We start from the raw sequence: 13,229 nt of genomic DNA on the forward strand, positions 1-13,229 counted from the left end.
CGTGGACCTTTAATTTAGACCCAGATCTAAATCACCTGCAACATGCAGCTGAAGCTTCAAAGCCTATCTATGAAACTGCAAACATTAACTCCCGTATGTTTCAAGTTTAATTAGTGTCTAGTTCTCACAAATTAGTCTTCCGTAGAACATGACCCAAGGACAGGACTCATGTTTAGCTGGTATCAAGTATTTCTATCATAAATAAGAAAGAAGCAACTTTTTCCTTCCAGTTTCACAGTAACTATTCTCATTGATCTATTCACCTCAGTAAGTGTGACTGTTATTTTCACTTAGATGGTAAACTCTGATTTACTATAGGATAAGGACTGTATTTCCTCATAGCTGGCAGGACTATAACTTCATCTTTTTCTTCCAGTCATATACATTTCAGTCTTACATTAATATTTTCTTCTTCCTCAAGAGAGCTTTGAGAAATCACAAGAAATCCACTTAAATGCTTTGGGTTTATTTCCATAGTCCCAGTTTTATTTGAATACAATATTAAATCTGGAGAGAAAGAAATAACTGGAGGTCCATAGTTTGCATGGTGAGTTATCTTTGGCCTACTTTAGCCTACATAGCTTTGTGACAAGAACAGATGTAAAAGCTCCTTGAAGTCCTTAATCAAGACATACTATTACTGAGATAACAGAAGGCAAAAGAATAAGCCAAGTCTCCAGGATGCAGAAACAGAGATGGTTGCATGAAATAAAAAGTCTATTTGAATCACTGGAATTCCCTGACAGGGTTTAAGTCAATTATAAAGTTAAATCCATGTTACCTTGCTGTATGTTAGTATAAACATGTAGAATACATCTGTAGTAATATAATAATCATAAAATGTTATGGCATAGTGACCCTTTAAATCAGAAATGCATTATTTTTTCAATGCTTCTAAGGGGTTATTAATTTATACAAATTACAAATACAGCTTACTGCCCTTTCCCAAGCAGATTAGTGCAAGTGCTTTTGAAATACATAAGTGTCCTTTCCTTTGACTCTTCCATATCCACGATGAACACAAAAGCAAAAAAATTCTGCTTGTTTTCAGCATATCACGACAAGAATCTAAACCAATTCAGAGCAAGACATAATTAGATGATGATTCAAGCATGCTTTCTATTAGAGGTAGTCACACTGCAGTTTAACCAGACACCAAGACCTAGCTGTTCAGAGCTAGCCTGTTGTCATTATTTATTTAATCAAACTCATTTCTTCTTCTGTAAGTGATGTAGGCATTGCCTATGTCTACACCAATTGAGTAGGCACCAGGCACTCGATTCCTTTCATCAAAGGAAATATTTTTAAAGGACTGTTCTACATTCTTCTAGAACTCAAAATCAAACTCTTCTCCTTTTAATTTCTCTCTTTAATTTTAAAATGATTATTTCACAAAATTACAAACACCTGAAAGCCAAAATAATTCCAATTTGCAACCTTAAGCACAGATGTGGTAAATAGGGCCCAAAACACACACGTGAGGGGCTCCATCGCTCTTCTCACCTAATGTAAAGCTACCAACTCAGATTAAATGCCCCCAGAACTCTCCCAGCCATAACCACGTTCTGATTTCTTTCACCTGCTTTTCCCTCTCTCTTAAATCCCATCTCTCCCATACTGTACTTATGGAGACCTGTTAAAACTCTCTTCGTGCATCTTGTTTACAGATCCCTGTTGAAACCCAAACCACTGCACTGTTGTACTCAGAATCTCCTCATGTCTCAGTAGATGGGTGAACTGTTTCTTCATTTCTTTCCTCTTTTTTTTTTATAGATTGATTTTTTTTTCTGCCTGAGGAAAACTTCTCACACCTGCACAGAAATTAAGTACAGAAATTATGTCTAACTGTGCTAGATCTCTAGGAATAGCTCAAGCCCTGATACACCAAATACTGCACCAGTTTAGAAAACATTATGTCCCAAAAGCTTGAACAGCCATTTTGCTTTGGACCACATCTTCAAATGTCAGTAAAACCCACTTGAAAGGAGAACCAACACTGTTAATGGCAGACAGACTGAAGGGAGTTGGTGCCTGTTTTGACTGTTAGGGACAGTGGCCTCCACTTGTAACAAGAATTTAAAAACAAGATTTAATTTCTGTTGTTCATATTTGAGTTTCTACTAATGCCAGCTCTATTTAAACATAATAAAGCTTTCTTCATCCACATTCATTTAAAATAAAACACACTTTTACCATGCTATACTATAAATAAAAAGTATGAAGTTCACTTCCGTTCAAGAACAGCCAAGATCACTGTCTGAAAGAGCAGTAAGCAATGGGATACTGCTAACACCAAACATCAAGACAGTTAAAACCATTACAAATCCATATCTCTCAGTAACTTACCAATCTACAGGTTCAGTCAATTTAAAAGATCCAGGAACAGGGGTTTAGTGGATTAGTAACAACAGACCATTAATCTCTACAGACTCAATTTTAATCCAGCAATAACCAAAGTGATTGAAAATCATTCTGACCACATGACTAGTAAAGCTCCTAAGCACGGTTCTCTCACATACCTGAATCCCAGCAGCAGAGGTCACAGTGTGCTTCTAATGGGACTATTTACCAAGAGACCTCTGCTTAATAAATAACTACACTTAATGCCAGCATTTTTGGCAGAGTAATTCCACTGCACACTACTTCTGTGAACTAAGAGCCAATTTGAAGATTTTATCTTACATTTTATTTCAGCCTCTATTAGCAAAGTTTGGGTTTGGTTTTTTTTTTTTTCTGGCAAAATATCCAAAATAAACTTGTGTAAAACAAATACTTTTGTGTTTCTACATAAGATCTTAAATAAACATGTGGGAATTGATGACTGTCGTTCCAAGCAAATGCCAGGAAATTATTTCTGTACAGTTTATATAATACCAGTGAAAATTATATCCAAACCACTTAAGAGTTTTAAAAATAATGTGGTAGCATTATATCATATACTCTGTTTTTATATATAAGCATGCTCTGTTTCAAAGACTTTAAGTTCTGGAGTATTCAGAGACTAGAATCAATTCATAGGTGCCCAGTAACATGATGATATTATGTGATTGAGCCACACTTCATCATTCAGTCCTCCACAACAGTTACGAGGATATCAGTAAAGAAGCCATTGAAAAGGAGACCTTTCAAAAAGGATTTAAATTCATCTGTTGTTTGTTGTGGTCTGAATCTAAGTCATATGTTCTTCTTAAGAGATTTAAAAGGAAGATGCTGACTACCTTGTCAGATATGCTCTTTTATTACTGGAAAGTAAATAAGTATTTAAAAACATAGTAGACAAAGAAGGTCCCAGTTACACAGATTAACAAACTAAATATGGGTAAGTTACAAGCATGAGTTATTAGAGTTACTTGCTGCTGGTTTTGAAGCGTCAATTAGAGCCCAAGAAGGACAACAGCTGGAGGAGAGAGAAGAGGAAGTCTGCAGGCTCTGTGCCCTTTGTCCAGCCATTTTATAAATAGCGGATGGAACAGAAATTCACATCTGTAAAGCATTGTGTATTACCACTCATCACTTGCTATTTCACTTTCTCCCTCTTTTGTTTTGTTTACCTTAGTCCAGGGGAAATCTGTTTACTGTTAGGACAAACGGTGTCTGTTTCATCCAGGGCATCCAAAAAGTGAGAACTAACAAATAACAATCCAGCCCAAACCACTCTGTGAGCCTATGAAACATGAGGCAGGCTAAGTATTGCACTTTGAGGAACTTATTTGTTCCTCATAGTCACAATAAATCCATAAAGAGGCCAACTGAATGTCAATAATTTAAGCAGAATTTAAATAACACACGGTTATGGAGGAACCTTGTGCGGGTCTGAATTTAAACTTAATTTCACACTAACTCCTGGAAACCAATTTAAGTTAAACTCTAATTGATAGAATTCTTAAATATACCACAACTATACCTCATGATAACTTCACTCTTACTACTATGAAGAGAACAAATACCTTCTAATACACAGGCAGAGAGAGAAGGAGGGATCCAGCCTCTGAGAGGATCCGCCAGACCCCACTCTGTGACCCTTCACTTCTGGGGAAGCCAAACAGGTTTAAACACAGGATAGATCTAGCTGAAGCAAACTGCATGAAGACAAGAGCAAGGGAGCAGAAATGACCAAAAACTCACTGCTCAGCTGGGCTTCAGTTTCTAGGGGTTTAAAAACAGTTGGGTTATGTTTCCTGGGGCCAGACTGCCAGGTTTCATCATCCGCTGAAGCTGCTGAGTGTCCCCAGCTGCAGCCATGCCCCCTCCAGTCACAAATCGAAAGGCAGCATTAGCACGAAGCTCACCGAAACCATTGCCAGATGATGTGAGGAGTTCGGGCGGGCAGGCAGTGCCGCAGGGGCCATCACCGTCCTGCGGGACACAGCCCCAGAACCACCCGCCTGAGGAGCCGCTGCAGCTCAGCCACTTCCCCGCCATCGCCGGGCATGGCTGTGGTGAGGACACTCACCCACCTCCCGTCACTGAGGTAAGGAGCAGCAGGGCACAAGGCAGAGGGTGGGCCAGGGGATGAGTTAAAGGCAGATTAAGGCTGCTGAGATGGCTCCTCACAGTTCTCTGCACAACCTGACCCAAGGCTACTCAGCTGTGCGGGTCCAGAGCTGAGACGGATGAAGCAGCCAGACCCTGGGGGTAGAGGATGAAGCTGAAGAGCTCATAGGCTCATCCCTGAGCCTATTCCCGCCATGGCAGGAAGCTGGTGCTGTGGTGGCCTCATGCGCCTTCATTTCAGTGAGGTGATTCAGTGTCATATGCTGACCAGAAACGAGGTTTAAGAGTAATCCTAGTGTTGGAAGGCAGAAATGAGAGTAAAAATAGACCGTAATTACTTAAATTGCTGCTGGGTGACTTTACACATGACTTTTTACCTCAGTTTCTCCATTTGTGAAAGTGTGGCCAGCAGTGTATGTTCCCTGCAAACTGTTCCAAGTTCTGCCCCTGAAATTCATCTTTCTTTTTTTTTTTTTTTATCTTTTTGACTGAAACATAACACAAAGTTCTTCTCATTCCTACCTTTCATTCTTAGAAAAATCCAGACCACGCAATCCCATTCAGAGAAATCTCCTGCCAGTGGCTGTTCACACTCCCCCAAGCAGGAAGAGGACCAGCATAAGGTAAATCAAACACCTTCTCTTTCCAGCAGCAGTAGCCCTTCCCTTCCATAACTGCAGCTTCCCACATGAGAAATAAACGGTATGGTGTTCCACCTATATATGAGGAAATAGCTCATTCTCCATAAAGATTTGCTTTCAGGGGACACTACTAAAGTATTGTTATCTTTTTCTGCCAGCAAGTACAAATCTTCAGCACTTTTTCCCCAAAGGAAGTTTCTTCTTTCCTCCCACAATGGCAACCACAAATGAATGCTCTAACAGCCTGAGTATGTCACCTTGCCATACAAAACTTAGCTGTGGCAGTAGCAATCCTTCCTGACCTGCACTTCAGTGACCCAACCGCCATCCCACCAGGAGTAGTTATCAGGCAGGGTTTGCTGCAGGACGCAGTCATTCCAACATCACTTCAAACAGTGCAGTTTTCCATCATCACACATAGCAGAAGACCTTTCCTATTACTCATTATCTTTTTATTTTACCATTAATAAGGCAAATGCTACTGCAGTCCTGCTATGCTGGTCTTTCTATCCATGGCAGAACAGAAAAGCTCCATTCCGATGACAATTCTTGAAGCAGAACAGGGCACTATAGTAGTTAGCAGTAGGAAAGAACTTAAATTGGAAACAACCCACAAAACTGACAGATTATTTTTCAAACCCTATGTTTCCCTTTAAATCCATCTATTCAAACACTGCTTCCAAAGCTAGATGATCTCACACATTTAGAAGGGGAAAAAAGGATAACGTTGCTTAGCTTCCTCCTCCCTCCATGTGCTTAGAAACCACTTTGGACCAGTCAGTGCAGAACTCTGTTCCACACTTAAAAGCCAGATGACAAACATACAGTGTTCTGAGTTTGAGCAAATTAAGCACTAATGATAAAAGGAGGAAGAAAGAATGTCAAAATGAATGGAAAAATGCATTCTAATCAGTTATTTGTGAATTTGCTGCTGTGATATTTTTCTGGCAATAGTATAAAACTGTGGGGCATTAAAGTTTAATACTAATTTTACTACAGAAATATAAATGTTGCATATCCATGAATTTAGACCAGAAGTGTTTTCATATGTAAAGATACATCAAACAATGAAAGCATTTACTTTCTTCAGTTCTGACCATTGCTTTCAGCAAGATATAAATGCGTGAAATGATCATCTTTCATTTTTCACAATGAATAACAGAAAATTAAGTATTTTGGGGCTGTACTCCTAGCTAGGCTGTACCTTGCACTCCACAGGAGCAGAGAGATCTGCTATCTAAAGCTTTTCTCATTGCCAAGCTTTAATTTTTTACAATTTGTATGGTCCAAACCTCATTGACACTAAAGCCATTTATAACATTCTCAGAGTTCCAAGGTCTTTTAAGATGGGTGTAAATATAGGTTGCCTTATGCTTTCTTACCTTAACTATGAACAGCTAAGCACTGCATGAAAATGTTTCCCATAGTGACAAATAAGAAGTTTAGACTTACGGGCATCCACATGCCTACGAGGCACCCAGTACTTGTCTGTATCACCGGAAGGTTACAGTACCACACAGAATATAGGTCTAAAATGTTTCGGTCCTCTATTTTTATGACAATAATAACTTTATATTTCATCTTCAAGAAATTGCATTAAAAGACCCTTGACATCTTCTTAACCATCACTGATTAAACCAGTAGTAAAATACTCTACTACTTTGAATTCAACTGTCAACAGGTGGGGTTCCTAAATGCCAGATTATTATCCTTTAGAAAATGTATTTCCTATTTATTTACCATTAATGTTTCAATTTATCACAATGAAAATTTTTTTGCTAACTGATATGCTCCACTCAATGGACAGGCGCTTTTGCACTTTCTTGATGGCACTGCAATGGAAATACAGTGACACAATAGAGTGTTGCCTCTAAACAAGTAATTTAAAAGTTTATTCCCATTTTCTATTCCTTCCAACATGATGCATAGTTAAGATAAACAAGACAGAAGCAAAATAAGACTTAGCACAGTATGTCAGAGCTGTCCATAACTGTCATCTAGTTTTGTCTGATGCTTGAGCTGGTAATGAGAAAATGATAAAACAGTTTTATATAGTCTTCTATTAACAGCCCAGATGGGCCAATCATCCACTTCAGTCTTTGTCATGTTAAGTTTAGCCACAAACAATCAGTAACGATGAACACGGCAGCTCCTTCCTCAGCAAAATTACAACCTTTCAACCAAGAAAGCAAGCGATACTTAGACCAATAGCAATGAATAAGCAAAACAGCCTTTAGGATAAGCAGGAATTCCTTGTTCACTGCTGTACAAGGAATATTGATAATGCCAATGGAAAGCCATTTCAATCCTTGCTGAACTTAAAATCTAGCTGTTGTAGATTTAAAAAGTGAAACCTTCCCAAGAATACCAAGGGCAAAACTTCTCTGTAACATCAGTGGTATCTGAAAGATCTAAATACTACCCTGAAATTGAGAATGTTTATTTGATTTGGGGGTTTATTCCTGGTTTTAATAATTTTCTCTTGGAGGCTTGGAATCTAGTTCCAAGTGCATTAACAAGGAGGCAACACAACAAGGTGAAGAGGTCCCTTTGATAACTGGGTATCTTCATCACTGAGATTTGGAAAAGAATAGCAGTGATTACCAGTTTCTTTCCATCAGTTTACTGGATGGAAAATAGCTCAGCATAATATGTGCTAAACTATTCATAAATGTTCTCTTCTACTACCTTTATATAAGCTAAAAATGTGTGTTGTCTTGGTGTGTTAGCACCTATCTGGTCATGCTGTAGCTGTAAAACTAACAATAAAAATAAAATGATGAAAAATACAGGACACACACACAAAAAAAAAGTAAAGCAGACTTTTATAGGAGACTGCAAAGCTATTTCCATAGAATTTATTTTAAAGCAGAAACATCTTCACACCTTTTGAAAAGGCAGGAACATATCTGAAGTGAAAAAACATTCAAGTGCTAAGGCACTGAGTCTGGATCCAACCTATTGCTTCCATCCTGAGTATGAATGTGAGCAGGAGGATTGAATCCACGTGGATTTTCGGTAACATCAATAAACTCCACGCAAGCATGAAGGTTTGCCCACACATATGAAGCTGTGAAGATGGGAAAGAGCAGGCAAGAATACTGTAATGGATTGGATGCCAAAAGCTCTCAGATACCACATGCGCCAGGCTGCATGTTATAACTTCCTACATGCTCAGTGATCACTTTCTGTCAGATATATATATATATATATCTGTACTATGAACAGTTCCTTCCCCTAGAATGTTACATTTCTTTCTCACAAGTGCCAGAAAAAGCTACTTATGTGACACTATTTGAGAATAATTAACTTGGTTTCAACAGTTTTGCCTGTTCATTGTTAGTTACTAATGGACATTAGAGCCTTGATATTCTTCTCTACTGCAACACTACTTTAGCTTGAATTATCTCAGGTTGTACAATGCTAAAAGCAGAAGAGTTATCATTCAAGATATAATTCAAGCCCTGGCATAATTTAGAGTTCCTATAGGACAAGTCTGTGTTATGCCAGGTAATAAGAGCTCAGAGACTGCAGAAGCAGCAAGACAGAAAATGAAGTGCAATTGTGCTCCAAATACACTCCTAATCCTTAGTGCCAGGAGATGCTCCATCAGATGCTCAATACACAGTGGAATTCCTTGATAGGGTATTTTTTATACCATCTTCGGTGTTCATGATGCATGATTTATGACCCCTGTGTGCTGCCAAACAGGCCAAAGAAGTCACATCATAACAGGGATCTGGCCCTACGTGACTTGAGTACAACAGCAAAGGATGAAAATCCTTCCAAATAAAGAGAGAGCTGTAGGGATTGCATGAATTTCATCTGTACTAGTTCCCGCAAGCCAAAACAGTAAGAGGTAATATATCAATTCATAGAAAACCACTAAGATGTTGAACATGCAGGTTTTATAAGTCATTGTGTTGATAGATTAACAGAAAATGTACATAGAAACCTTCGTCATCAGTGCCCACGACAGTACCATTTTGTTATTTAAATGAAGTATCCTGCAAGGGTTTGAAAACAGCATCCTGATTTTTTTTCTTGAAATTGACTGTTAAAATCTAGAATCACAAAAAAAATTGTTTGTGCTTTATAGAAATGACTGTGCAAGCAAAGGTGGCAGCCATTATGGGATCAACGACATACCACCTGAGAACACTCACACTAATTAATCTTTGGTGGTATTATTACCCAGGAAAGAAATTAGGGACACCATTCCATCAACTGCTATAATTTCTACCTAAACAGTATGATCCCAGTGCCATGATTATCTGCATTTTCAAAAGAACAACAACCAGAGAGGTCTTATTTCAGCATTCTATCTATAGGACAACTTAACGTCCACTACCCTGTGTTCCCTCTATCCTGTAGTATCATTAAAAGGAACAAAACCTCAAATGAAATAACACAAATCATTACTATTTTTCCTCAGAGTCTACAACTTAAAGGAATATATATACATCATGACTTGGAAGGAAGGAAGGAGAGGGTTTTCATCTCTTTCTAAAGGATAGAAATTGTTTTTGTGGTCCTTCAATCTGTTCTTATTTCTCATTTGCAGCTGCACAAAGAAACTAGATTCTTCTTTTAAACAAGCAATTTCAAGTAGCAAAAGCCTTAATTCAGTATGCCAAGAAAACAAAAATACTTTACAAAGTTCACAGATAAATTATTTCACAAGGATCAGTATTTAAAAACATACATATTCCTAAATCTCAGTATCACTTCTTCCAAACCAAGCCATCCATCATACACCCAGGTAACTGACTGATAAAAAATCTGTTAGGTATAAAATATTTTGAAAATATACATATATCTCTTTTTAATAGATGAAATTACTCTCCGTATACAGTCTCACAAAAATTAATGCATGTGAGAGACACCAAAAAGCCGACTGTACAACTTCATTATTTATTTTAAATAAGAAACACAGCATGAGTGTTGCATTCAGCATAATTTATACTTAAAAGGCATGTAAATACATAGCAAAAGACATGTGATGTAACACTGAACCTATGTTTAATAAGTAAGTTTACTACTAATAATAAACTAACTGAATAGTCTATTCAGTTCAGTGACTGACATCATCCCTTTGAACAGCAGACTTTAATAGGCCCTAATCCAAATAACCCCTGGAATTAGTAGGAGGGTCATCACAGGTTTAAACAGGCACTGAATCAAGCAGTTGCTGATGTTCAAGAAAGATTCATGCTCAGACCAGTCTTGTCTCTTCACAGCTGAAACAACTGACTTAATAAAGAAGAAGAAGAAGAAAAAAGCTACCACACTCTTTAATTCACCTTCCTGTAGTTTGCAGCAGTGTGCTCAACCTGGTGGGGGTTTTAAGTTACATGTTGAATGAATGACCAGTGCTGAAGTGCTAAAAATACGCAGTTTTTGGAATCCAGTGTTGAGGCAAACCTTAACAAGCTTCATCACACCTTCTCTTACTTACACCATTATCCACACACCCCAGCTAGATAATATGCTACAAAGCACAGTGTAAAAAGGATGACAGAGGAAAGATGCAAAGCATTAGTGCCAGTCAGATATCTACAGATCTTAATCCTTTTTACCAAGATGACAAATACTGATTCCTAGTAAAACCCCTAGGAAGAAAAAGGCGGCTAAAGCCTGCACACATTCTCTCTGTGGTTAAAATTATTTGAACACAGCTTCACCCATGCAGCAAAAGCATCCCAATTAATCACTTTATTCCCCCAAAAAAGAACAAAAAAAAAGAGAAAAAGAAAAGAGAGATGGGTATCAGTCTGTTCTTAGTGCTAGAGGGAGACGGAGAGCGAGGAGAGCCCCTGCAGGACTGATCCCACCATCAGTTTCAGAAGCCTGGGTTCCCGTATCTGCAGATGAGGGAAGGAGGGGAGAGAGAAGGAAGCACTGCCAGCTAAGTGTGTGGCATAAGGACCTGCTCAGAATGGGACAGATTCTTTCTGTCTCCGGATATTACTGTCAGAATGGCCAAGAAAGCAATGAGCTTCATTTTGCCATTCTCACTGTGATACTTTAAGAAGTGCCTATTTTGAAGGGAACTGGACAGGTGGCATGTCATGCTGAGCTAAATAGGCAAGTGTGAGATTTAAATGACAAGAAGCAGCAGGTTTCACTGTTCTAAAGAGTGAGAGAGTGAATCATTCTGGTGGTACCGATGGGCACAAGTGGAAGGTCAGCCTGGGGTGCTGCCAGTGTCACCCGGGTGCCTGGTGCCAGATGGTGCCAGTCTGTAGGTATAGAAGAAGGCATACCCTGCAGGCCAATAGCAATGCTATTTGCTCTGGAATAAGAAAGTCTGGGGACAGGTGCAGGCATCACAAATTAACATAGATGCTGCCACCCCAAATGTTAGTGTATGTGTTGCCAGCCCGAGGGCTGCGAGGGCAGCTCAGCCAGGAAGCTGCAGAAAGCGCAGTGGGGGCAGGCACTGCCAGGGTGAGATGCTGCCGGTGCCACTGGCCAGGGGCTGCGGCAGGGAGATGGCCCAGGCCAATCTCTGCATGGTCCCAAGGGAGCTATGGAGCTTCCTCTCTCTAAGCACCTCCAGGCTGGACACCGAGATGCCCTCTGGGACCTCCCGCCTCCCCCCGGCAGTACCGTGCCTGCATTGCTTGTGTTCCCATTTCCAGACTTATGCAATGGCTTGAGGGCAGAGAGCAACCTGCAGAGAAGCAGAGCAGCAGGAGATGCAGGCAGCCTGGATCCCCACGGGGCTCCCTGAAGTGTCCCAAACTAGAAAACTGGCCACCTCCCCACTCCTGCCTCCTGCAACATAATTATTCCAGCATTACCGACATGACAAATTAACAAGGCAGCCAGGGCTTTTGCAGTAGAAGGGAGTGTTTTCCCCAAGAATAAATTGTTCCAATCCTTTACGCTAGACACCCAGCCGTGCCTATTCATTAATTGGACAACTGAAATTATCCGACTTCTACATACAGGAGGAGAGGGAGATCTTTGCAAATTAAAATAAGAAGCCTAAAGCTGGCATCCCAGACACCAAGGAGTTCTTTGAATGGGGCTATTTACGTTTGTAAAATTCATTTTCAGAGCACGGCCACAGTAAAGCTCCTTTTAAAAGCAGAGGCACGTTCTTCAGTGTTATTCCTCCCTTTGCAGACCCTGAACCGTGGCACCAGAACATGACAGCTCCGCCAGTGAACCGCAAACCTTTTAAGATCTGCAGATCAACCGAGTTTAAGAACTTCAGGAACTACGAAATTCTGGGATTGTTGCAATGTTGCAATTAACTATCACAATCAGGTACATTAGGAATTATAAGCATCTCCTTAATCACTACACTATGCTTATTTACTGCAACCAATGTATCATAATGACCACACAGGTATTGGAATGGGGGGGGCGGAATTGATGTTTGTTGATTTCTGTCATGACCCACTCACATCGTTCATGTATTTCTTCTGTTGATCTGGGTTTACCTGTACCTCTTGCCCCTGGGAAGGGGAAGCCTGGGAAGCTCATGGTATTTCCCCCCAGCCCCCCGCCCTTTCTGGGCTAGCTGCGTACCTGAAATGCACACGATGAAATTCGCTTGCAGAAGAAAAAGCACCTCCCAAACAATTTCCATCCTCCGATTCTCATGCCAAGTGCATCCCTCAGCGAAAAAAAATAACAAAGATCAATATCGCAGTTTGAACGATCCCAGCAAATTTCCTTTCGGACTTGCAGACTGTATTCCCCAGATGTGCTGACAACACATGTCCGAGCCCTCTCTCTGCACGGCTCAGGCGAGATCCCTTCCCTTCCTTTGCCCTCCAAAAAACACCACGAAGCCAACTGCCAGCACCGGGCTCTTCCTCCACAAGCGAGAAAAAAATCCACCAGATTTCCCAACACGACATAGACCACAAACCCCAACCGATCCGGTCCGGAGAGTCTCTATTCCAGGGCGGCCAGGTCCAAGTTACCCCCGAACTCCGCACGTCTCAGCGGGGCAGTGCCAGCAGGCCACGGGAAGCGGAGGGCAGGATGGACGGAGAGAGGGGGGCTCCTCTCCTGCTGCTACAGAATGAGCGGAAAGAGATTAATGCCCGCGCTGCACCGCACCGCACCCCGCCC

General features: G+C 40.4%; 1 protein-coding gene across 1 annotated transcript in view; it reads right to left on the bottom strand.

Annotated features, from left to right (window-relative positions):
• The window catches only part of CA10 (carbonic anhydrase X), a 191,565-nt gene extending 178,600 nt beyond the window's left edge, over nucleotides 1-12,965 (bottom strand). The window contains exon 1 of the mRNA XM_010014740.1: nucleotides 12,678-12,965. Within this exon, the coding sequence (XP_010013042.1) occupies nucleotides 12,678-12,738 (61 nt within the window). The 5' untranslated portion in view covers nucleotides 12,739-12,965. The remainder of the gene's footprint in view (nucleotides 1-12,677) is intronic.
• Nucleotides 12,966-13,229: the final 264 nt, after the last annotated feature.

Source organism: Nestor notabilis, unplaced genomic scaffold (genome assembly GCF_000696875.1).
Source record: "Nestor notabilis isolate BGI_N333 unplaced genomic scaffold, ASM69687v1 scaffold9405, whole genome shotgun sequence".
Classification (NCBI taxonomy): domain Eukaryota; kingdom Metazoa; phylum Chordata; class Aves; order Psittaciformes; family Psittacidae; genus Nestor; species Nestor notabilis.